At 35.0% G+C, this 27,939-nt stretch overlaps 1 protein-coding gene across 1 annotated transcript in view; it reads left to right on the top strand.

The window, feature by feature from the left end:
• The window catches only part of csmd3b (CUB and Sushi multiple domains 3b), a gene marked incomplete at its 5' end in the record, with an annotated part of 285,452 nt that overhangs the window by 131,117 nt on the left and 126,396 nt on the right, over positions 1-27,939 (top strand). Inside the window, 3 exons of the mRNA XM_073821447.1 lie at positions 20,173-20,286; positions 20,853-20,948; positions 23,000-23,203. Coding sequence (XP_073677548.1) covers positions 20,173-20,286; positions 20,853-20,948; positions 23,000-23,203 — 414 coding nt within the window. The remainder of the gene's footprint in view (positions 1-20,172; positions 20,287-20,852; positions 20,949-22,999; positions 23,204-27,939) is intronic.

Here is a 27,939-nt window from a genome sequence, read left to right as displayed (position 1 = left end):
CAACTTTTGTGCTGCAATAAAAAGATAATTGCATTATTTTTCTGTTATTCAGCCTGCAAGAATAAATTTTAATATTCATATAAATCGTATTAAAATATTTATATGGTGCCCTTGCGTGTGTGTTTATGTAAGTATATTTATGTTTCAGGGTAATTATATTTCTCAATAAAAAAGAATATATATTTAAAACCATAGAAAAATCATTACTTGAAATTAAATGAATGTTAACTGAAATAAAGTCAAATGTTAAAATAAACTTTTTTGCTTTTTTTATATTTATTAAATAAATAAACATTGTTGACATTTTAATTTAGTTTAACTTAAATAAATTAACTTAAAGTAGGTAAGCTAGTTAAGTAAATAAACTTTATATTTTTAGCTAGTTGCCAACATTGTTGAGATTTTAATTTAGTTTAACTTAAATAAATTAACTAAAACTAGGTAAGGTAGTTATGTAAAATGAAATAAAAGTTAAAAACTATTTAAACACCTAAAAAAAACTAAAACTATTAACTAAAGAAAAAAATGACAAAAAGAGACAAGAAAATGGAAATTATAAAAACAGAAACTTATTCCAAAATAAATAAAAGCCATAATAGTGTGTGTGTGTGTGTGTGTGTGTGTGTGTGTGTGTGTGTGTGTGTGGGTGGGTGGGTGGGTGGGTGGGTGGGTGTGTGGGTGTGTGGGTGTGGGTGTGTGTATATATATATATATATATATATATATGTATATATATATGTGTGTGTGTGTGTGTGTGTGTATATATATATATATATATATATATATATATATGCACAATTGTATATATAAAATGTATATTATATAGTTGAAATCAAAAGTTTATATACACCTTGCAGAATCTGCAAAATGTTAATTATGTGACCAAAATAAGAGGGATCATACGAAATGAAAATGCATGTTATTTTTATTTACTGACCTGAGTAAGGTATTTCACATCAAATACATTTACATATAGTCCACTAAAGAAAATAATGGTTGAATTTCTAAAAAAAAAAAAAAAAAGTTGATAGTGATAGTTGTTTATGAGTCCCTTGTTTGTTCTTCAGAAAAGTCTTTCAGGTTCCACAAGTTGGTTTTTCAGCATGGTTTTTCCAGTGTTTCAAAATGGTTTTTCAGCATTTTTGTGTATTTGAACCCTTTCCAACAATGACTGTATGATGTTCAGATCCATCTTTTCATACTGAGGGACTCATATGCAACTATTACAGAAGGTTCAAACACTCATTGATGCTCCAAAGGGAAAAACTATGCATTAAGAACTAGGGGGTGAAAACTTTTGAATGGAATGAGGATGTGTACATTTTTTTTTTATTTTGCCTAAATATCATATTCTTTTCATTTAGTACTGCCCCTCAGAAGCTACAGAAGATACTTACATGTTTCCCAAAAGACAAAATAAGTTAATTTTACCCTGATCTTCAAATTCAAATGAATGGGTCTTAATGCATCGTTTTTCCTTCTGAAGCATCAGTGAGCGACTGTCACACACACCCTGTATATATTTATTATATATAATGGCTAATTATAAAACTAACTAATTATTTATGTATGTTTTTTATTGATATTTTGTGGATGTTTGTTGATTTTTTTTTTGTGGATACGTGAAGACAAGTATGAATTTATTGACGTAGCATAACACAGCATATTAATATTTCAACTGATCATTAGGAATTTGCTTTGGGGTACCTTCATATGGTGTTGAAAATAAGAAACGCTTGCAGATCAGCGTAGGAATGCAAAATGAATACACATAGAGATATTAAATAAACTCCCTTTTTGAATGCCCGAGGCGACCATTAGGCCAGTTACACTTTCTATATTTTCTGTCATGGCTGTCAGTTAGAAATAGTCAACTAAATAGCTTTTCCCCTGGCTGACTCTGACCTCCATATAAACACAAACACACACTCAAAACAGTCACAGTTTCGTGTCTTTGACATAGACGCTCTCTTGGAAAGCGATCACTCTTCTCACTCTACAAAGCTATTCTAAAGCCTGTGAGAATTGGGAATTGCAAGCCCCTGAGCCAAAACATCAAAACACAACAGAAGTCAAGGCAAAGTTCATTTACCAGGGAAGAAAGAGAAAGCAGAGGAACACCAGGGCTCTGTATAATGCTTTTGTTGTGTTTCCTGACTCCAGTCAGACCAAAGGTGCTAAAGTTCTCTCCTCTGGTAAATCACAGTCAAGCAGGCAAAAAAGTGCCATTTCTTGACTTTGCCGTTGGCTAAGGGCAGTTAAGCACTGTGTTTTTCTAAAGTAATTCTCAAATTCATATCTCAACGGTAGGGTGGATGTGGTGCTTCACTTTTAGTTTCAGTATTTCCTTTTTTAGTAAGCTACTAAAGATCTTTGACAGCTGTGAGATTAGTTTGTACAAATGTTTTAACAGACCGAACAAAAATGGATCAAAACATTAGTTCTTCTTGTGAATATAAATGTATTCACGAAACAAAAGTCAAACTTAATGTGATCTGCATGTATACTACTGTTCAGAAGTTTGGATTCAGATTTTAAGAAATTGATTTTATTCAGCAATAAATAAATAAATAAAAAATTAAATAACAAGAATGATAGTAAATACATTTGACTTGGAAAATATTTGTATTTAAAATAAATGCAGTTCTTTGGAACTTGAAACCTGAAAAAAATATAATGGTTCTCAAAAAATATTAATATTAAGAATATTAAAAATATTAAGCAGCACAACTTTTTTTGAATATTTATAATATTAAGAAATGTTTTCTAAGCACCAAATCAGCATATATTAGAATGACTGCCGAATAAATCAGCCATCACAGAAATAAATTAAATTTTACAATATATTAAAATATAACACACTTATTTAAAAAAAAAAAAAAAAAAAAAAAAAAAAACATTTTTTATAAATGCAGCCTTGGCTGATATGAGAATATTTTCTTTATTTCTTTCTTTATTTTATTTTTATTTATTTATGTATGTATTTTTTTTTATTTGGGGGGGTTGTATATTATTTATACATGATACATTTTTTTATTGTTTGTTTGTTTTCCCGTTTGTACACATGCTCTGAAAACAGACCTCAAGGACTTTTAGCCTTGTTAACTAGTCAAGTCATCAAGGTTACTGTCAGCTGATTGTCAGGGTCAACGCACCTGTAAACATGCACAATTTTGATGCCTTCATGGCTATTGTCCAGGTAATTAGCAAGGAAGCAGATGTTATTCTGTCAGAAAACAGTGAAGGTTATACGTCTGTACCACTTGAAGGAAATAGGCATATATCTAATTGACCATGCAGGGTGACAAGGTCCATTATAATTATCTAAGTGCTTACACCACCAGAATAGCGCTCTGACACACCGTAGGAGACAGTAAGACAGCACCATCCTGTCTTCACTGATAATTGCAAGCTTACGTATGCAGTTCACAAGGTTTGCTGCTCATATACAGTTATTTGATTTACTGTGCTAAAAGTTCAGATTCATAGCCATGATGGTAAAAATGAAGCGTGTACATGTTGACGTCAGTCTCTCCTATTTGACTATAGATAGAATCCTAGAATGACTTAGTGGCGGTAACAAACACAACTCTACTTGAGTCATCAGTAGATGCTTTTATCTAAGGTAATCTGGAGTACACCTATTAGAGAGACAATGCTACAAGGCACTTAACCTCTGGAGCACCCTAGTGTTAAGTGCCTTGCTCAAGGGTACGGTGATTATGGTTCTTGTTTTGAAGGATAGGTTACCATTTTACCAGAGGTTTAACCCTCAAAGACTCCCAGCACTGCTAATGAAAATGAACTTCCTGTATCTGCCTTGAAAGCAACTATATCAGGAGTGTTTCCTCCTAGGAGGCAATTATAGTACAAAAATAAAACAAAATATAACTATAAAAGAAACTTTGTCCAACAGCGACAGGAGTCCCCTGAGCCCACTGAGTTTTAACAGACCCCTTAAAACATGCAGTGAGTTTGGTGGGGGGTAATAGTAATAAGTAAGTTAAAATAGCATGACTGCCTCAACAAATGCATTTTTATATAACTTTTGCATTTGTTAATACTATCGTGAAGGTTTTGGGTTGGTTTGGTGTAGGGGATTTTTCCAACACTATAGAGTGACACTCCCCAGATATTTGAATTCTGAACAGCCGAAAAAGTAACCTCAAGCAGTCTAATAAAAATACAGCAATACATGCCTGTACCAACGTAATATAAACGTGCAACGGTTACATATTGAACGTGTTTTTTAGTGCCACTCTCTGGACATTTCACTTTGAAACTGCTGTGAAATGTGCGTAATTATGGTGTTGCAGAAATGTATATTGAGTGAGGCATGTATTTTCATGAGCCTGGGTTGTGTAAACATGATCGGTATGAGGTTTTAGTGAGTAATCATCTTTGTGAATTTTAAGGTAAATATCTGTCTGTGACCAATATTTACTGAGCTTTGATAAATGATAGTTCAAATGTAACTATTAAAAAGAATAGCTGAACCTAAGTTCACAAATAAAATATATTGTTTAAATTGTTAATGCCTTAAGTTAATATTTTGGAGTAAATGTAAAATGCTTAAAAACACCTTGATGAGATTCATACTTGCCTTTGATAAATAGAATATTGATTACATTGTTAATGTAAAAATATAAAATAGAATTGTTTTTTGTTTGTTTGTTTGTTGTTTGGGGGGGGGGTCAATTAAATTATCTTTATAAAACATTTTAGAGATTGGGTTGCTGTTTTACATATTTTTAACTCTTGTTTAGGAAATATATAACACATTGGGTCTCTAAGTGTTGACCGCTACACCATTCAACAGTAGCTTACTTAAAGAGGTCATGAATTGCATTATTCTTTTAACATATAAGAGGTCATTGTACTTTAAAAACATCCTGTAAGATCAGAACTTTAAAACTTCTACCCATGCTCATTGGAAATATGTGCCTCTAAAAACATTTCTGCAACACCATAATTACGTACCTTACTGCCAATTCTCGCCAGTTTCAAAGTGAAATGTGTAGAGAGTGACGCTAAAACACACTTCCATACGTGACCTTGGCACGATTTTATTACATTAGTACAGGCACGTATTGCTACGTTTTTATGTTGCTTGAGGTACGTATTGCGGCTGTTCAGAATTCAAATATCCAGGGCTTGTCGCTAAAGTTTAATGCTTTATCGTGTTGGAAATATCCCCTACACCAGACCCAAACGTAAACCTAAGCTATAGTGATAACGAATGCAAAAGTGATTTAAAAACATATTTGGTGATGCACCAATGCTATTTTCACTTCCTCATGCAGATTTGAGCTGTTTTGTCAAACCATAGTTTCACAGGATTCGAACCAGAGCTCTTCATCACCCAAGTGCAACGCTGTAATGCATGTGCTGACTGTATTGGAACACTAATGCATATGAAGCTGTATATTCGACGACAATGTTCAAGAGGATGTTAAGGACATTAAAATTGATTTTAAGCCATAATATAATATTCTGCAAAAAGTTTTACTGCCTCTAGTGTTCATTTCAACTGGAAACTCATGTGATTCATACATATAGATACGCTTTTTCAGATTTGCAGAAATGTATGTAGAGGCAAGTATTTCCAATGAGCCTATGTTGCAAAACTTTAGAGTAACTTTTGACGTTACTCTAAAAACAGCTTATGTTGAAGACAGTCTGCCAAAATGACAGCTTTAGGAATGTTCTACTCTATGATGTAATAGTGTAGATAAGCACCGCCTCTGCAGAAGAAGATCAGCATCGCTACCTGTTTACCCCCACCCACCAATTCACACATAATGTTTACGAGAGAGGTGAATGTGCAGGTCTATGCAGAAACCAAACGATATAGATGGCCCTAAAGAGAACAAGACGCCGTGCAGTGCCAAGTTGTGGCAAAAACAGGATTTGCATTGCCTTCCTTCTGATCCCAACATTAGGAAACACAATCCTGTGCAGTTTTTGACACTCCCCAAAACGTGCAATCGCTTTTGTATTTGCGTTGTTTTTTTTTTTTTTGTTTTGTTTTTCTCGGTTTCGCTTTCGAAATTGATTACGTTCAGCAAGGAGGGGAAGGGGGGCACAGCAACGCCCACGAATGCCCCCACTTGGCACCAGCTCTGGGCTCTATTCGATGCAGGATTTTCTAAAGATTGAAATAAAGGCGATGCTTTGCTGACTATATTGGATCCGACAGTCATGTTGCAAAACACAATATGAGTAACTGTTTTTATTACGTGATTACTATTGATTTGTCTGTTAAACAGATTTTTTGATATGCACTGAGTATTTTTTAACCTAAATCACAACAGCACCAATTCAAACAGAGCATTCAGATGAGGGGGGGTCATAAAAACAGGGCCGGAATTACTTGAAATGTATGATGTTTTTTAATGTAAAAATCTTGATAACATTGTAAGTGGACCTTACAAAATAACAGTACAAAAAAAGGCAGTTTTTGACCCCTTTAAATAGCCAGCCAGTATTCAGAGCGGCCTCAAGTCTATGTTTCTCCCTCAATTTAATGTAATAACAAAAAGAAAAATCTTTTTCACCTGCTGCAATGTCTGTTTAGATATAAACAGACTTTTAGAGCTACTCCCTCCATTTTCTCATTCTTTACATCTGCATGCAGCATGTGTTGATTCCTCTGTCCCCACCATGTGGTGAGCGGAGAAGGTGCTATCTATCCTCGCCATACGGCACTGCAGATAGAACATCCTTCACTGATAACAGGCACACAGGTGGTGGTGCTTTTTCACTACCTTGCTGTACTTTCTTTCCTGCCTGGATATTGTGTGTGTGTGTGTGTGTGTGTGTGTGTGTGTGTGTGTGTGTGTGTGTGTGTGTGTGTGTGTGTGTGTGTGTGTGTGTGTGGATGAGGTGTGTGTGTTGCATATTGGACCAGGGGTTCAGGGTTCATACGTGTTATCTATCAATTATTCATATGCAGGAGAAATGGCTTGTGGGTCATGTTTACAGGATGGTATTTCATGTGTGCAGTGAGAAAGAACAAACCCTGAACCTTTGTGGAGTTATTGGATACAGATATGAAGCAGGCAGCTGAAAGAATAGAGTTTTTGGAGAAAGTCGAGATTGAGGTTTGAACGTTTCTGCTGATTTGTCAATCTACAGTGAAGGTTGCGCATGTGTGCGTGTCTCATCCTCGCTAGCTTTTGCGTCTGCACATCCAATGAGCCCTGCGGAATCTCCCACCTCAAAGAGATCCTGGCAGATTGTGCGAGAGCATCTCTGTCCCTGTGGGACCGGCATTGATGTGTGAGGCGGATGTCCAGCCCATGCCTACAAATCCAGACAGGTGTGCTAGGAATCAGAGCAAAGACCTCTGCCATCTAGCCCCGAGCTAGAAGATGGCCCTGGGGTGTAAATCTCTGCTTGAGTGACCTCTCTCTCTGAGTCTAACTGAAAGCCCCTCGATGTAAGGAGTGAGTCTAATAAGAGAACAAAGACATGGAGAGGCTCGGACAGCATACTGAACAGTGATATGTGCCATATGAACCATATGGCCTGTCTGTATGGCGTGCACGTGTCTGAAACGGCACACTCGCCCATTAACTCAGTGATGTATAGGCTACCCGTGCATCAATTGCAACGATGATCTGACCATTCATTTCCATGGAAACAGCACATTTCTGATACAGCAGTGTTTGCCTATGAAAAGACATTTGAACAATAGCACCATTTTGATGCAGGGTTGATGCTTTACAGCTGCCTAACAACACCTCATCCAGGTTGTTGTAGTTGTGAATTGTGGTAACATTTTAGTTTAGGGACTAGTTCTCATTATTAACTAGTTGCTTATTAGCATTTATATTACTAGCATATTGGTTGTTTATTAGTACTTTTAAAGCGCATATTAATGCTTTATTCTGCATGACCATATTTTAGATCCCTTAATCCTACCCTACAGTTGTGGCCAAAAGTTTTGAGAATTACATAAACATTGGAAATTGGAAAAGTTGCTGCTTAAGTTTTTATAATAGCAATTTGCATATACTCCAGAATGTTATGAAGAGTGATCAGATGAATTGCATAGTCCTTCTTTGCCATGAAAATTAACGTAATCCCGAAAAAAACTTTCCACTGCATTGTTAAGAAGGCTTCAGGGCGTCCAAGAAAGTCCAGCAAGCGCCAGGATCGTCTCCTAAAGAGGATTCAGCTGCGGGATCGGAGTGCCACCAGTGCAGAGCTTGCTCAGGAATGGCAGCAGGCAGGTGTGAGCGCATCTGCATGCACAGTGAGGCCAAGACTTTTGGAAGATGGCCTTGTGTCAAGAAGGGCTGCAAAGAAGCCACTTCTCTCCAAAAAAAACTTCAGGGACAGATTGATCTTCTGCAAAAAGTATGGTGAATGGACTGCTAAGGACTGGGGCAAAGTCATATTCTCAGATGAAGCCTCTTTCCGATTGTTTGGGGCATCTGGAAGAAGGCTTGTCCGGTGAAGAAAAGGTGAGCGCTACCATCAGTCCTGTGTCATGCCAACAGTAAAGCATCCTGAGACCATTAATGTGTGGGGTTGCTTCTCATCCAAGGGAGTGGGCTCACTCACAATTTTGCCCAAAAACACAGCCATGAATAAAGAATGGTACCACAGCAACTTCTTTCAACAATCCAACAACAGTTTGGTGAAGAACAATGCATTTTCCAGCACGATGGAGCACCGTGCCATAAGGCAAAAGTGATAACTAAGTGGCTCGGGGACCAAAACGTTGAAATTTTGGGTCCATGGCCTGGAAACTCCCCAGATCTTAAAAATTGTGGTCAATCCTCAAGAGGCGGGTGGACAAACAAAAGCCCTCTAATTCTGACAAACTCCAAGAAGTGATTATGAAAGAATGGATTGCTATCAGTCAGGATTTGGCCCAGAAGTTGATTGAGAGCATGCCCAGTCGAATTGCAGAGGTCCTGAAAAAGAAGGGCCAACACTGCAAACACTGACTCTTTGCATAAATGTCATGTAATTGTTGATAAAAGCCTTTGAAACGTATGAAGTGCTTGTAATTATATTTCAGTACATCACAGAAACAACTGAAACAAAGATCTAAAAGCAGTTTAGCAGCAAACTTTGTGAAAACTAATATTTTTGTCATTCTCAAAACTTTTGGCCACGACTGTACACTCTTGAAAATATAGGTACTTTATTGGCATTAATGGTCCTATGAAGAACCTTGAACATCCATGGAAACTTTCAAATGCAGAAAAGGTTCTTTATAAAAAGGTCAAAAAAGGTTTATTAGATTTTTAAAATGGTTCTTTTAAGAACCACTTAAAAACCACTTTTTCAAAGGTTCTTTAGGGAACCAAAAATGGTTCTTCAATGGCATCACTTCAAAACACCCTTTATTTTTAAGACTGTTAAACTAAATTTAGCAACTACTTTACTAACTATTCATAAGCAGCAAGCTATTAGTTTATTGAGGCAAATGTTAATGGTTAGTTAATAGTGAGAATTGGGCTATGTTCACACCACAAGCCTTAAGGTCATTGCACACTGAGGGCTAAACTTTGCACGTTAAAAAATAAATACAACCTCATTTTGTGTCAGATTTACAAACTGCCACGAAACTTTCGTCCATCATAAAAAAATTTGGATCAGGTTCGATTGTCTGTGTTTTTGCATCCATAGCAAGCATTTTAATTGGGAAGGGCGACAAATACGAAAAAACACATACACAAATTTCCAGACCTTTAGGCTACGTTTACACGACAACGATGTAGTCAAAAACGGAAAGGGTTTTTCCCTTGCGCTTTTAAAAAAAGTTTCACGTACACACAACAATGTTTTCAAACGATTCGCATTTTCAGTCCCCAAAACGCAGATGTCGTGTAAACAAATAGGCAAAACACAAACAAATTTTCCTGTTTTTGGCTGAAAATGTTGTCGCTGTTATAATATATTGTACCATGTAAATCAAAACTGTAATAATAAGAAGAAAACTATCTGATAATTTTTATTTTAGTTAGTTAAATTTTTTATTTCATTTAATATTTTTAGTTTTATATTTTAAGATTCATATATATTTAACATTTTTAAACAAATTTAAATTACTATAATAATTTTACAATAATAAAACTACATGATCTTTTTTTGTTAAATAGGTTTATATAACTATAACTATAATAAAATAATTTATCAGTTCTTTTACATTTAAGTAACACTTTACAATAAGGTTCAATAGTTAACATGTACTAATAATGAACAATAGTTCTACAGCATTTATTAATCTTAGTTGATGTTAATTTAAGCATTTACTAATGCATTATTAAAATCACAATTTGTGTTTGTTAACATTAGTTAATGCACTGTGAACTAACATAAACCATAAACGACTAATATTAACAAAGAATGATAAATAGTGTAATAAATGTACTGTTCATTGTTCGTTAAAATTAGTTAATACATTAACTAATGTTAACAAATGACACCACAATATCGACTCAATAGTGTGAGTTTGGGGACGGAGCAGTCTGTTCGACCGTCCACTGAGTATTTGAAATTATTTTAGCAATTCCGTTTGCTGGTGCTAGCTGTGCTTAAATTACACACCTCCTCTTCAATCCACCTGAGACACAGGTACACATTCCACTCTGTCCTCATAAGTTGTTTTCACCGCTTGTACATTCTTATCACATCAAAGATGGACGGTTGCAGACTAATGGAGAGGCGCTGATACACATGTCTCCAGAGGGGAGACGCAAATCAGCAGACCTGTCCACCCCTGTCTCCTGAGTTGACCCCATTGCAGACTTGACTGAGGAGGTTATCTAATCCAGAGCCTTTTGAACTTAAATAAACACCTGAACTGAGATGGAAATCCAGGCCTGAGATTTAAAGTGCAGTGTTGGTGCGCTGTGGATTTCAGTAGCAGCCAAGCTTTATTGTACCCTCGGTGTTAATTAAGCAGCAAAGGAAACATCTCCACCTAACATCATGCACTTTTCAAAGGCAAAGAGTATTAGCTGAGGTCTTTATTAGTTCTCCAGGAACTTAGTAAGGACATAAGACTTGAATAAGCAGGTCATTTATGCTTTATACTGTACTCCATATGCTTAAATGTTCCGTGTTATTCCTTGGCGGAGCACTTAGCATGTTGGGAAACGTTTTAGCTGGAGCACTCACAACTTAATTGCTTTTTTTTATGGAACCCTAAAGATATTTGGTTATTGCGTATCATCTATGCAATATGACTGGATATCCTGGTTTGATTGTAATTTCATGTATTAGACATTTTCACAGTTCTTCTGAAGAGTTTATTGCACTTAATATGAGCTGATGTCTTGATCAGCCATCTCTAATCCAATCTTAACCTAACCTCAAGTCTTGCTTCAGGCGCAAAACATTTAACATATGACTTTACCATATGAATTTATTTTTTCAACTCTCTTTTCTATGAAACATCCATATTCTATTCAATTCCTAAAGGAATAGTTCATCCAAAAATGAAAAGTCTGTCATCTTTTATTTACCCTCATGCTGTTTCAAACTTTCATTCTTCTGTGGAACTCAAAAGAAGATATTTTAAAGAATTTATGAACTGTTGTTTTCTACACAATAAGTAACCCCACTCATTTTGGACCCCATTGACTTTGACTGCATAGAAAAAGATATCAATTATAATATCAACTCTTCACTCAAGGTTACAAAAGGGTGTTTTTGCAGTGATGCCATAGAAGAACCATTTTTGGTTCCCCAAAGAACCTTTCAGTGAACAGTTCCTAAAATAACCATTTTGAAGAAAAAATCTAAAAAATCTTTTCTACTATAAAGAATATTTTCTGCATTTGAAAGGATCTTCTGGATCTTCATGGAACCATTGATGCCAATAAAGAACCTTTATTTTTTAGGAGTGTTGTGTTCCTCACCAGAAAGAAAGTCGCACAGGTTTGAAATGACATGAGTGTGGGTAAATTATGACCAAATTTTAATTTCGAGGTAAACTGTTAGCGTGTAGAGTTGCTTGTGAGGTATTTGCTTGCTGCAACAACAGGGCCGATTCTATCAAAGGTTATTTTTATTTTGCTCTAACTGCAAGACCACTGCAGGACACGTATCCCTGAATGCTTTGCAGATTATGCTAATGAAAGTAAATTGAAATTATGCCTCTCTCCACCTGAGTTGTCACGGGGAGAAGGAAAGGTGTGTTCCCTCCCAATTCACTTCTGTTTCTTTCAGAGAGCAAATTGAATTGGTGATCCAGTCCAGCTCCAGAGATGGAGAGACAGGAGGAAAGGCAGGGAACCACAGAGCTATTTTTTATTTCTGAATTGTGTAAGTCATGAGAAAAGAAGGAAAAGGTGTGAATTAATCACAGGCCTCATTTCCATAGCAGCCGGTAAGCATCTGTCAGAGTGTGTTAAGCGTAAGAGGATGTATGGAAAAGGCCAATCTTCTGCAGTGGTTGGGAGCTGTGCAGTGGAGAAAGAAATGGTGAATTAAAGCCAGAGCCCTTTCTGAAAGTGCTAGTATGATGAAAACAATCTGCATGTGAGTGATACTTGTCATACATACTTTCACACATAAAGATGCTTCTGCCCTACATGAGTGCATAAAGACATAAAGAAATTGTAAAAAAGGCACTTTTTGGGAATACGGTACAAAATGAAACAGCTTTTAAAAATGATTAAAACAAAAACAAAATGTTATAGTTGGCGAGTTATAAAGTCAGAAAATCAAAAATTGCGCAATATAAACTTGCATGTTATAAGTTCTCAGAATTGCGAGTTTAAATCTTTTTTATATCTTTTCCTCGATTCCTCAATTCTGAGGAAAAAGTCAAAATTCTGAGATGTAGCAATTCTAAGAAATAAAGCCAGTCTTCTCTTTTAGAGAACTACAGAGGTTTTCCCTTCTTCCTTTTATTGCAAAAACACTTAAACAAGTTTCAATCAAGTGTGTACCTTTCTCACACAGAACAACCTCCTGAACAGCAACCATTATGGTTTCAGAAGTGGACATTTAACTGAGACTGCCTTGCTCTCAGCTGTTGAAGCTCTAAAGGTCTTTGCACACAGAGAAAATTTTGGTGTGTAGTGACCTTAAGACTGGCAAGAGCGGCTTCCAGATCTTCTATACTTATCTTGCTGGATCTGTTTGCTGGTTTAGACTCCGTCCACACGAAGCCGGTGCGTTCCCTATCCGATCATTTTTTTTCCTCGTTCTAAAAAAAATTTCGTAAACACGAAACCACTGAAAGCGGTGTAGTATATATGCCAGACCAGTGTGGGGTGCTGTAATTCTGCCATAGAGATACGCTATACACGGAGAAGAAGACTTTGAGCATGCGCATAACCTTGCGCGCTGTATACGAACTAAGAAGAAGAAGAAGAAGACGAAGATGCGAACATTATCGCTTGTTGCTCATAACAGTTGCATAGAAGCAATAGATTTTGCTGTAATAAAGCTAGTAGGCTTAGTAGCAACACGAACACAATCATGTAGTCCGCCATTATTGTTGTTGCTGTTACGTGTGACGCAGCCAACACGTGATGTGATGACATCATCGTTTCAAAAAATATACGTATTGGCTGTACACACGAAACCGCGAGGGTGTCGTTTTCAGATTTATCCACTTTGGGACCCGGTTTCAAAAAATAGCGGATTCAGTCTCCTAAAACGCCGGATCCGTGTGGATGAAACGCCAATACGATAAAAAATGTATACGTATACAGTGAAACGCATCTCCGTGTGGACAGGCCCTTAGACACAGTTAACCCCTAGATCAGAGGTCTTCAACCCTTTTCCTGGGGACCCACTATCCTGAAGAGTTTAGCTACGACCCTAATCAAATACACCTGAAGCGGCCAATCAATTTTTAATGAGCTGAAAAGAATGCATGTCACACCTCTCTTCATCAATTTGCACTGGCTACCAATAGTTGCTCGCATACAATTCAATGTTTGCCTACAAAACCACCACTGGCTCTGCACCCCTTTACCTAAATTCACTACTTCAGACTTGTGTTCCCTCTAGAAGCTTGCTTTCTGCAAGTAAACGGCACATTATTGTGGCATCCCAAAGGGGCACAAAATCACTTTCACTGACTTTTACATTTACTGTTCCCTCCTGGTGGAATGACCTGCCTAACTCAATCTGAGTCCTTAGCCATCTTCCAAAAATGTCCAAAAATACATCTTTCATCTTTATTTGACCCTCTAACTCTAGCACTCTCTTTTCTAATTCTATTCTTTACAGTTCTTTTACAGAAGTTACGATTCTTATCAGTCTTTTTAGTTTATAACTCATAATTGAAAAATGTCAGTTGCTTAAAGTCATAATTGTGAAATATAAACTTGCAAATCTGACTTTTTCTTAGAATAATGTGATATATACTGACAATTGCGAGTTATAAAGTTCTCAGAATTGCGAGTTTATATCTCACAATTCTGACTTAACTCTTAATTCTGAGAGAAAGTAGCAACTCTGAGAAATAAAGTCAGAATTGCAAGATATAAAAAATTCAGATTTCTCACAATTTTTATTTTATTTCTCAGAATTTATATCTCACAATTCTAACTTTATAACACAATTGCGAGTTAAGTCAGAATTGTGAGATATAAACTGAAAGTTTATCGTCTTTTTTGCCCTCAAAACTGGACTTTATAACTCGCAATTCTGAGGAAAAAGTGAGAATTGCATAAAAAAATGAGAATTGTAAGATACATTTGTGAGATAAAAAAATAATCTTTTTTTTTGTTTATTCCGTGTTGAAAACGGGGTTCTGTACTTGCACTCAGAAAAGGCTGTGTTTGATTTTTTTTTTTTTTTTTAAACGGCAATAACTGTTGCAAATATTGAGAAATTGAATTATTATTTACCCATTTTTCAGCATTCCTTGAATAGAAAGTTTGAGAGAACAGTGTTTATTTGATTTTTTTTTTTGTAATCTGAAAATCTTTACTGTCCCCTTTGATACATCTCTGCCTAATAAAAACATTATTTTTTTCCAAAACATGTCCTCACCCCAAGCTTTTGACTGGTTGTGTATCTAATAGTTCTCACAGCACAAAATGGGGTTTGTGCACCTAATGCTTTAGAGTGCTTTTAAATGCTTTTTAAAGTGATGGGACACAAAGTGTACCCTATTAGTGGAAAGTGCCAATACTATAAATAGAAATCTGCCCAATTAGTATTCTGTTTGTGAGCTGCTGGAGGAGTGTGCAAACTATCAGAGCTGTGAATATTGATTCGTGCATCCACTCGTTATATCTAGTTTTTCAAGTTTTTTTTTTTTATTTCATTTCCTGTCAGAGTGTCACAGAGATGCACAGACCATTGCTTCATCTCAAAGCGCTGCTCACATGTCATGCACACATCCAGCTTCAAATGGCACTTCTCAGAAAAGAGCTACAGGAAAGGCAAAAGGAAGTGTAAGGAATGACATCAAGAAGCTGAGGATGAGCTGTGTGTCAGGAATTACTGAACTCTGACTCCTGAGTGCTCTGTGGATCCTGCGAAGGAAACAACTTTCTCATTTGTCTGTAAATGTAGTCTGAATTTCCCTCCAGTGACAGCTAGACTTTTTTTTTTGTAAAGAATATCATTTTCATGAGTAATCTTTTTAACAATCCTTTAATACTTGAAAACAGACTACTCAGTATGTTAGAAGTGATTACAGCTTCAATGTATTTAAATTACATTGATTTTATTTTTTGACTGAATTTTGTAGCACTTAAAGTATGACATTTTGTAAGGTCTGACATTTGAAACATGCAAATATATATTTATTTTAAGCTGTACTTCAGCTTAAATGCACTTTAGTGCAGCTGTTTAGTTCTGAAACACATTTTGCACTTGACTTGTGTTTTATTGTAAAATATATATACTTATTTTGCGTTCTGCTACTTTTTGACATTGCATTTTAATGTCAAATGAATATTACATAAATACATGTAATCTTTGTCCCAGAACAGTGCATTTTAAGCACAATTTCTCTCAGCTTCACTATATAAACACAGTCCCTGACGATCATGTTACCCCGTCTTCATCTTTAAAACTTTCCCAGAGTAGCAAAGCAATGCATTAGTGACCCCTGGCCTAATGTAATTATAATGGGTTGAGTATGATTGCAACCATGTACTACTTAAGCCTTGTGCATTTTTAATAGGTGCGTAAAAGGGATCCGTCTTTTGTTAAGATTCAAATGATAAAATGAATAAATAAACTGAATACTGGCACAATATCATTGCATTTTTCCCCCTTCCAAATTGATTCGTTTCTTCTCACTGCCCCATTTTGTTTGGAGCATGCGAACGAAACCTTAACGGGCACAATTGTTTTCTGACATGAAGTGGTAATTGTCTTGACATCGCTAAAGCCTTGGAGATGGGGCAACTCAAGAATAATGCATTGAGGACCGCCGCTATCTTCCTTTCTATTGTTCTTATCAAAGGCATGGGGGACAAGTCTACTCCCAGCACGCACACTGGCAACCGACTTGATGAGCCATGATTCATTTTCCAGAGTTTGCAGCCACCTTCAATAACAGCCTAATTTTATAAGTACCCACAATGCACTCTGTAGCTCAATTTCAAATGTAAAAATCTGCCTACTGCCTATGTACATAGGCAGCTGCCTTCTATTATAGCATCCTAATTCAAATTAAACCCCATAAGAGATCTGGAACACTCTGCATAGGCAGGAACTCATGTAAATATCAAAAGTGACACTCCACTCACACTTTACCGTTTTTTAGTAGAGTTTGACATAAGCATGTTGCTAAGCTAACACAACAATACTTTTAAAGCCTGCATTTCATAACTTTTTTTTGGTTGAAAATGATCCAAAATCGATTATTGAACAAGTACATAACTAATCAGTGTTCAAAATGATCTCCTTACCTGAGTCCGATTCAAAACGGTAAGCTTGTAATAACATTTTCGGCAGCACTTTAGAATAGGGAACACTTATTCACTATTAGGATTATGGATTTAGAATAAGGTCATGTAGAATGATGCATTAATATGTGCTTAATTAGTACTAATAAATGGCTAATATTCTATTAATATGCATGCTAATAAGCTACTAGTTAAGAAACCGTAAAATAAAGTGTTACCACATTTTCTAATTTGAGTGGTTTGGGTCGGTTTTCAAAATTGCCACCGTAGGTCTTTGTCATTACGTCACATCTGTATACATAAAGAATAGGGCTGCTGCCTAATAGTTGACTAACCATTTGTTGACGAGAAGAGGCTTGTCGACCAAAATTGTATTAGTCACTTAGTCGCAGAAAAAAAAATCCATCCATGTATGTGCATTCTCAATAACAACGAAACATTACACTTTTGTAAAATAATTAAAGCAAACAGGATGTGCTTTCTGCCATCTTGGTCTCTGTGAACTTGAGTGTGAAATTTGAAAAACTGTGTATACTTGCCTTACAGATCTGAAAAATATATCTGTAGAGTGTGAAATATCTACTTTTAAATAAACCAATTCAAATAGAATGCAGTATTCTCAGATTATATAATCGATATCAAACATGCATACAGGCGCATCCACTACTGTGGAGATGAGTCAGTGACGCCGACTTTATCTCTTCAGCCGAAAACAAAGAAAGCGTTAGTTTATCAATAATTATTAAGCCGCTACTGCAGTCTCCTTGCTGTTATCTGCTGGTTTGCTGTGGCAAGATTTTCTGCCTGCTCTTGAGTGCTTATTAGGCTATGTAGGTAATTAAAGGCTCATTATTTATATGGTTAATAGACGTTCAACTAATAGTCGACTAATGATGAATGATGAAATGAATGACGACTACTCGACCGGAAAAATATTTAGTCGAGGGTAGTCCTAATAAAGTAGGAATCCCGACAAGTAGGCTATAACACGCATGTGGATGCCACAGGTGGAGGATCATTTGTAGCCTCTTCTTACAGCCGCTAGAATAATTCAACTACTCATTTTAGAATAAGATCTAAAAAACATTAAATTGCTTTTTGAGTTTAAATGAAATAACAATGTCTTTCAATGACATTCGAATGGTATGACAATTAGAGATTAGGCTGTGCATGAATTAAAATCTACAGATAACACTAATACACATTACATACAGTCTCATGCAATATTTATGTTGTTAACAGTAACGATTTGAAAACAAGTATAACAATTAAAATAATTTGCACAGTTTGATGTGATCTGAGCTAACTTCGCAATTGTTAGATGTAATCACTGTTCGTAGCATGATTTATTGTAAAAAAAAAATGTTTGCAGTTGGTCAGAACAAAACTGGCAGACATGTTACTAATTTGTTCAGATGACATCGAGACAAAAGATAGTCAAACCCATTATAATCAGTGATGCTGAAACTTTATGCTGTGTGCACACCAAATGTGATGCAAATATTCGTATCGTGTTATTGCTCTAGATTACTCATGGGGTGTTTTTCATGCAAATAAAATCATTGTGTAATGCTTTCCTCCATTTTCTGATACAACTGCATGTGTCAATACATTTTTCGCTGATTGGCTTGTATGACAATGTGTCATGCAAATTTTTTGCTTAATTTGAAATTTGTCACAACGCCATATCGCTCATTTGCGACAATCACATCACCTGGCTAGAATTTGCATCTATTCACATCTTTGCATTGATTTCTTAATTTGGTAAGATGTTATGGCACTGTGACAACTGTCAGTGACATATCCACACTGGTGCGTTGACTGATAGCCCATACATACACCTCAAACTTTAGATTCATCCGCGATAAGAAGCTGTGCCAGTGCACAACCCACGTAAAAAAGATAATTTTACAAATAACTGCAATTGCTGGTTTCAAACAGAGATGGCAACAAAGAGACAAATTGTACGGACTGCAGCTTTAAATAAGCATTAAAAATACATAGCACACAAATACTGATTGAAAACTACTTTTATTCATACTGTTTTGTTTAGTTTTTTTTTTTTTTTTTTGTTTGGTTTGGTCTGGTTTTGCCCAGCCTGGACAATGCATGTTTGTACACAGATTTGGTCTTGATCTTTGTCTTACTGAGCCAGTGGAAGTCATTTACTGTATGAGAAATTTGTTACAGACATAATAAAAGCAAATGAAACCAAAGTTTTCCAGTGATTTCAGTTTGTGATTTTACTGACCAATATCTCTTTGTTTTTAATATTAGTCAGTGAAATCAAACCAGTGTAAAAATGCCATTTGTTGTCCAGAACTGCACAGCAGGTGCCACTGTATGCAGTGCCGATAAAGCCAATCAGGTCCAGGTAATCAAGCTCTTTGTTTACCTCGAATGACAAATAAATCATTTTTTCAAAATTGGTTCCTGCAAGAGTTTGATTACACGCTTGTATTGCTGAGCAGAGAACTGTTTAATCACACAGTAGCTATGCTGAGCATATGAGGCGCTCCATCGATCCTCAGAGCCCTGGTGAATCACTGAAATCTGTGCCAGATTTCAAAGACACTGTTAAGAATGTAGTCTGAGACAGCAGTGGCCCTGAAATCTAAGTCCATTCACTTCATTTATATCATGGCTTAACAACTGTATCTGCTCCCAGAACTTGAGCTATATATATTTAAAGCATTTTTTTCTATTAATTTCACCATGGCAACTAGAGAGAAAATCCATATGTAACTTTTTTCTTTTCAAAGTTTTCGTCGTCGTGTAATGTTTTGTTCAATCTTCTTTAATCCTTAAGATATACTGTAGAGTAGGGATTTGATGTAATGATGATGAGTAGCATACTAATGATTTTCTTCTAATGGTGGAAACATCAAAGCATTGAACGGCAAAAAAGACTGTAACAAGTGCACCCAGTGGAGGACAAAACCAATGCACAGTAGCACTCAGCATGGTACCAACACATAATAGGGAGATGTTACAGCATGATGGCCAATTTAAAAATTTTAAATAAACATACAGCCTTATTACCTTCGAGAGCTCTCGCTGCTTTAAAAAGCGCAGATCTATTGAAGAAAAATGATTCTGCGTAATGTAAAGTACTTAGTGGCGTCTAATTGGGAATCTGAATATGTGTGATGTAAATGAAGAATACAGGCAGAAAGCCTTTCAGAACACATTTGCTGCTTGTAAGCTCCCAGCTGGGATCTTAACAGTTGAGAGGTCACTGCATAATTATTGTCATGTTATGGTCGATGTTTTACGAAATGTTTTGACACTTGGCCTGTATTTTTCCCCCCTATAGTTCTGTTTGGACAGTTTGTCCTGTTCCAGACGTCGCTGAATGATGTTGTGGACATTTATGATGGGCCAACACAACAATCCTCTCTGCTGTCTTCTCTCTCTGGGTCTCATTCAGGTAAAGCTCAAATGATTACCATTCATCACAAGCCATTGTTTGGATGTGATATTGTTATTGCGAAACATAAAAGAGCTGCACAGAGAAACTGTTGCATTTTCTTTCTGCATTAAGTCATTTGATATCTATTCCATAGCTTGAATATATTCAGAGCATTACAAAGCAAATCCTGCTGACAAAGACATGGTCATTTTTAGAAGAAAGAAATACCATGGACGGAGATATAAAAAAATAGCTGGCCTAAGAGTAACGAGGCAGAGCGAATTCTGTGCGTTTACCTCATAATCTGTGTTCATCACATCTGTAGTAAATAGAGGCATCTTTCAGTGGCTTTTTAGCTGAAAGGCGGGTATTGCCATTTGATTGAACAGCCACATGGGAGTTCAAAGTAAAAAGAGACCCTTCTATTCAGGCATGTCCCCTCTGCAAATACTGTATACATCTCTATCAGAAGTCTTTTGAAGCCAAAAGAAGCAAAAATGATGCTCAGTGCCGTTATTTTTGATGTGTACAGATCGCTCTGAAATGCAATTTTAAGATTTATTTACTCCCTGTCTGTTTTCCAGGCGAGTCGTTGCCCTTGAGTACAGGAAATCAAATAACTATCAAGTTTACTACAGTTGGACCGGAAACTGCCAAAGGCTTTCATTTTGTCTACCAAGGTCAGTTTTCAGCTCTATCACATATATATATATATATATATATATATATATATATATATATATATATATATATATATATATATAAACATTTCAATTATTGAATACATTTGTTTTAGTGCAGTTAAATGTATCATAAATGTTTCCTGTAGCTTTTCTTTGCTAAATGTTGCATAGAATATACTTTTTTCAAGGGGATTTAGCCTTTTAACATCATTTGCTACTACCATATATTGTTTTTTGGTCACTGTGCTTTCTGTTTTATGTACATATGTGACCCTGGACCACAAAGCCAGTCGAAATAAAACATTTTATGGGTCAAAATGATCTATTTTTCTTTTATGCCAAAAATCATCATGATATTACATAAAGATCATGGTCCATGAACATATTTTGTAAGTTTCCTACCGTAAATATATAAAAACCAAATTTTTGATGCTAAAAACTTAATTTAGACAACTTTAAAGGCGATTTTCTCAATATTTAGATTTTTTTTTTTTTGTCCACCCTCATATTCCAGATTTTCAAATTGTTGTATCTCTGCCAAATATTGTCATATCCTAACAAACCATAAAACAATGGAAAGCTTATTTATTTACCTTTCAACAACCCGTATGACTAGTTTTGTGGTCCAGGGTCACATATCAGTATATATAGTTACAGTGGCATGTGAAAGTTTGGGAACTCCTTGCTGAATTTGTGAAAATGTGAATAATTTTAACAAAATAAGAGAGATCATACAAAATGCATGTTATTTTTTATTTAGTACTGTCCTGAGTAAGATATTTTACATAAAAGATGTATACATATAGTACACAAGACACAAAAATAGCTGAAATTATTAAAATAACCCCTTTCAAAAGTTTCGGTTTGGTTCTTAATGCTGTGTGTGGTTACCTGGATCATCTACGACTGTTTTTTTGTTTTGTAATGGTTGTTCATGAGTCCCTTGTTTGTTCTGAACAGTTAAACTGAGCACTGTTCTTCAGAAAAATCCTCCAGGACCTGCAGATTCTTCAGTTTTTTCAAACAAAACTATAAAAAAGGTTCAAACTTTCATTGATGCTCCAGAAGGAAACACAATGCATTAAGAGCATTTGTTCAGAAAAAACAAGGGACTCATAAACAACCATCACAAAAAAAAAAAAAAAAAAAAAAAAACAGTCGTAGATCATCCAGGTAACCACACACAGTATGAAGAAAATTATTATTTTAAAATTTCAATCATTTCATTTTTTTGTCACATGGACTATATGTAAACATCTCTTATGTAAAATATCTTACTCAGGACAGTACCAAATAAAAATAAGAAAACATGCATTTTATATGATCTCTCTTATTTTGTTAAAGTTATTCACATTTTCACAGTTTCTGCGAGGGGTTCCCAAACTTTCACATGTCAACATTTTACTTTCTAACTACACATTGTTTTCAAATCTTTAAAGAGCCACACAGGATCTTAAAATGTACTGTCCTGTATTCGAAAGCATTGCAGTTGTCTTTAACCCTTTCCCACACATCTTTATTTTAGTACTTTGGGAGACAATCAATCTAATTCAGCCTCTCAGTGACTGAATAAGTCCAAAACATAGTCTATTCAGTTTAATTATGATGTTCTTCACTTTTAGATTGATGAATGTCTTTTGCCATTTAAGATGCGCAGTTATATCAGTGTTTGATTTGGATTAGCATCGATTTAAATTGGCGTTTAAAAGTGTATCTGCGATGTTACATCCAAAGAAAACCGGTTGAACCCAGAATTTGTTAGCAGGTCAAGGCCTGACATTTTCAAGTTGTGTTTGTTCCACTTACTGTGTAAGATAGTTTTCAAACCAGCCTTTTTAAAGCAAGATGTGTACATTGAATAAAGGTCTTACTCTTACAGATACCCGAGGTATTTATTTATTATTTATTAAAAAATTCTGCCGCTTCCACCTCAAAAGCCTTGAGCTAAAGTCAAGGCCATTTAATTATTAATAGAAGCACAAAAAACACTCCTTTATGAGGTAAAACTCTCTAAACTAGCATGTTTCTCTTGTATGATCTTGTCGCAGCTGTACCAAGGACCAGCGCCACGCAGTGTAGCTCTGTTCCAGAGCCTCGTTTCGGCAAACGCATTGGCAACAACTTCGCCGTGGGTGCGTCTGTGATGTTCGAGTGTAACCCGGGCTACACTCTCCACGGCTCCGCTGCCATTCACTGTGAAACCGTCCCTGATGCACTGGCTCAGTGGAACGACACGTTGCCCACTTGCATCGGTAAGTTCAAACCTCGCCAGCCCCTGAGAGCGATGCATAATCGATGTGGCCTTTTGTCTTCACAGATTTGGTTGTGTAACCAAGCATAGTTAGCTGAATGATACATCACCGTGAAACAAAATGCAAGCTGAAGTAAAACTGTGCGAAATGTGACAGGGAGTTTCTTTTAGGAAAGCAGAGTTAATTAAGCAGATTTTGTTAGAGTTAGCACAGGGAAACAGGCTGATGCTGACAGAGGATCCCTGTGAAAGCCAAATATCATGATACAAACAGACACCTCTTCAGCTGTTTGCTAAAGTTACAGAGAGGTGTTTAGTTGTATAAAAAGGTCGGATTTTAACAAGCCATTTCTCTGTTTTGCTTGATAGTCTCTCTGCCAGTTTTTCTTTCTTGCTTGCTTTGGATTTTGGATTGCTAACCAGTTGATTATGTTTTTTTTTCATATGTAGGCTTGGTGAAAAGAAACCCTCTCCAGTACACACACTTAAAATAGCTGAGATAACAGGCCAACCATTTAGCAATCAGGCTAAAAAGTTAGTGAAATAGCAGGCTAACTGTATGGAATATACACTACCAGTCAGAAGTTTTTGAACAGTAAGATTTTTTTAATGTTCTTAGTCTCTTCTGCTCACTAAGCCTGCATTTATTTGATCCAGAATACAGCAAAAGCAGTAATATTGTGAAATATTTTCACTATTACTATAACTGTTTTCTATTTCAATAGGATCAGTCTGCTCATCAAGGCTAAATTTTCAGCATCATTACTCCGGTCTTCAGTGTCACATGATCCTTCAGAAATCATTTTAATATGCTGATTTGCTGTTCAAAAGACAAAGACATTTATAATATTCTTCTGGACTTTCTATTTATCAAAGAAACCTGACAAAATTCTACTGGGCTGTTTTCAACATAATAATAATAATAATAATAAATGTTTTTTGAGCAGCAAATCAGAATATTAGAATGATTCCTGAAGGATCATGTGACTGGGGTAATGATGTTTAAAATTCAGCTTTGAAATCTCAGGAATAAATTATGTTTTAAAATATATTCAAATAGAAATCAGTTATTTAAGTAGTAGACATATTTCAACATTTTACTGTTTTTGCTGTACTTTGAATCAAATACATGAAGGCTTGGTGAGCAGAAGAGACTTTTTAATATTAAAAATCTTACTGTTTGAAAACTTTTGACTGGTAGTGTATTCAATATTGAGTGAATAGAGTACTTATTCAAGGTTCTTTCAGCCAATAGAACTTAAGCATTTTTGTATGTTTTAGTAAACTTTTGTGTTGTTTATATACACTACCATTCAAATGTTAAAGTTATTTTTAATGTTTTTGTCTCTAATGCTTACTGAAGCTGCATATATACACAGCCACTCAAAAGTTTGGGATCAGTAAGATATTTAAAGACATTTCTTCTGCTCATCAAGGCTGCATTTATTTGATCTAAAATACAGAAAAAAAAAACTAATATTGCGAAATATTTCAATTTAAAACTGTTTTCAATGTGAATATATTTTAAATGTAATTTATTCCTGTGATCAAAATTGAAATTTGAGCTTCATTACTCCAGTTTTCAGTGTCACATGATTCTTCAGAAATCATTCTAATATGCTGATTTATTATCAATGTTGAAAACAGTTGTGCTGCTAAATATTTTGTTGGAACCTGTAATTTTTAGGATCCTTAAACAAATAAAAGGTTAAAAAAGAACAGTGTTTATTTAAAATAGAATCCTTTTGTAACAATATAAACTGTTTTGAGTCAGTAAATATTTATTCTTTCATTTTTTGAATTAAAATTAATTAACTTTTGTTCACCAAGGATTTGTTAAAAGATGGGTAAAAAGTGATAGCAAAGACTTATATTGTTAGAAAAGATTTCTATTTTGAATAAATGCTGTTCTTTTTAACCTTTTATTCATCAAGAATCCTGAAAAAAGAATTACAGGTTCCATTGATAATAACAGTAATTAATATTATATAATTATATAATTAATATTAAAATGATTTTTGAAAAAATCATGCTGAAAAAATTCAGCTTTGCATTACAGGAATAAATTTTATTTTAGAATATAATTATAATATTATTCTGTAATAATATTTCACTATATTACATTTTGTTCTGTATTTTTGACCAAGTAAATGCAGCCTTTATGAGCATTTAAGAATTCATTAAAAAACCGAACTGATCCCAAACTTTTGAGCGGCAGTGTATATGATATATTTGATCAAAAATGCCATAAAACAGCAATATTACAATTTAAAATAACTATTTCTATTGTAATATTTTAAAAATGTATTCCTGTGATGGCAAAGCTGAATTTTAACCGTCACTACTCAGTTTTCAGTGTCACATGATCCTTCAGAAAGCATTGTAATATGCTGATTTGGTGCTTAAAAGCATTCTGTCTTACTATCAATGTTAAAAATAGCTGTGCTGTTATTATCCTATTATCCATTTAAATCTAATTGAAACTAAGTTTCAAGAAAAGTTTTTCCTCCAGTGTTTCGATACAATAACATGACAACTAGCATGTTTTTATTAGTTGCCACCTGATGTTCAAACAGTTGACATGACAGTCATGGTCATGGAAAACATGTTTTTATTTTTTTTTCAGGAGTCAGGCATCTGCTTTATCATGTCACACTTTTTTTTATTTCTCTGCTCATCTCTGTTTATTCCGTCTGAAAGGTCTTTAAATATCTATGATATTTCACATGATTACCTGAGCACATGCTGCATTCTATATATCCCTGGTTAAAAATGAATGACCCCAAAATTGCAAGGAAGTGAATTTGGTTAATAATTTAAGAATCGGACACGGATATATTGAGCCCTGCTCCGTATCTGGCCTCTCTGTTTCCCCTCGCTCTCTGTCCCACTCCCTTTCTTTTTTTTTTTTGTTTTTTTTTCTTAGCAACAGGGGACATCAATCAGGATGTCTCTACCCACTCGTAGCTGTTTAAACAAAGTGATTGGCTTTGACCTCTAGATTATCCTCTTGTCCTTGACAGATAGCATCTTACCTAAGCATAGGATAACAAAGACAGTTCTGCCCTGCCAGAGTCAGATAGCAGCCTGTGCTTTGTTATTGACAGATCCACTCGGTGGCTTCTAGTGCTGCTATAGACAATAGTTGGCAGGACTTCAGCAAACAGGAGAAAATTGCTAAACCAGGCTTCTCCTGTGGGAGAGAGGCGACATATTACTTCAAAAGTTCTGTCATAATTTTTTCTCCATCAAGTTCTGTCAATGATGACAGAAGTAGACATTTTTGGCTGAACATTTCCTTTAAATGCAGCACAAATAAAAGAGTATGATTTAGTGTGGAGATGAAATACAGCAGTTAGGAGAACTAGGGGAACAAAAAATGGATCATTCACCCAAGAAAGAAAATGTTGTCATCATTTACTTACACTCAGCAGAGCAGAATGTTTTGGCTGTTTTTGTCTTTACAATGAAAGTCAATGGGGTCCAAAAGTTTTAAGCTTTAAAAAGGACCCCAAAGTTATTTAGTCATGTTTTGAATTTGAATGAGGGTGAATAAATAATGACAATTTCATTATTTGGTGAGCCATCCCTTTAAAATGTATCTATATACACTGCCATTCAAAAGTTTTGGATCAGTAAGATTTTTAATGTTTTTAAAGAATTCTCTTATGCTCTTCGAGGCTGCATTTACTTGATCAAAAATACAGAAAAAAACAACAACAATATTGTAAAATATTATTACAGTTCAAAACAATGGTTTTCTATTTTAAATATATCTTAAAATATATTTTATTCCTGTGATGCAAAGCTGAATTTTCATCAGCCAGCCTTAGTCTTCAGTGTCACATGATCCTTCAGAAATCATTCAAAAGTTTTGGATCAGTAAGATTTTTAATGTTTTTTAAAGAATTCTCTTATGCTCTTCGAGGCTGCATTTACTTGATCAAAAATACAGAAAAAAACAACAACAATATTGTAAAATATTATTACAGTTCAAAACAATGGTTTTCTATTTTAATATATTTTAAAATATATTTTATTCCTGTGATGCAAAGCTGAATTTTCATCAGCCAGCCTTAGTCTTCAGTGTCACATGATCCTTCAGAAATCATTCTAATATGCTGATTTATTACTTTTATTTTCGATGTTGGCAACAGTTGTGCTGCTTGATATTTTTTTGGAACCTGTGATTCTTTTTTCAGAATTCTTTAATGAATAAAAAGTTAAAAAGAACAGCATTTTTTTTAAATAGAAATGTTTTCTTTGCTATGACTTCTTATCAATTTAGCACATCCTTGCTAAATAGAAGTATTTATTTCTTTTAAAAAAAAAATTATATTTACTGACCACAAACTTTTAAATGGTAGTTTATATTGTTACAAATGATTTCTATCTAAAATAAATGCTGTTTTAACTTTTTGTAATTAATAATCCTGAAAAAAGTATCACAGGTTCCAAAAAAATATTAAGCAGCACAAGTGTTATTATTTTAAATTGAAATAATATTTCACAAAATATCTTTTTTTCTGGATTTTTGATCAAATAAATGCAGCCTTGATGAGCAGATGATCCTAAACTTTTGAACGGCAGTGTATATCTTTGCTATATTTCATTGCTATAATACAATGACTTTTTTCATTTCATTATTTGGTATTTTTTTAGTTTACCTAAATGAATACTGAGTTGGAAGCTGATTACAGGAGCGTAGCAACACCTACTCAGTATCGGTTTAAAAAA

Source organism: Garra rufa, chromosome 17 (assembly GCF_049309525.1).
Source record: "Garra rufa chromosome 17, GarRuf1.0, whole genome shotgun sequence".
NCBI classification, from domain to species: Eukaryota; Metazoa; Chordata; class Actinopteri; order Cypriniformes; family Cyprinidae; genus Garra; species Garra rufa.
Note: the sequence above shows the minus strand (reverse complement) of the source record. Positions and strands in the feature narration are given on the sequence as shown.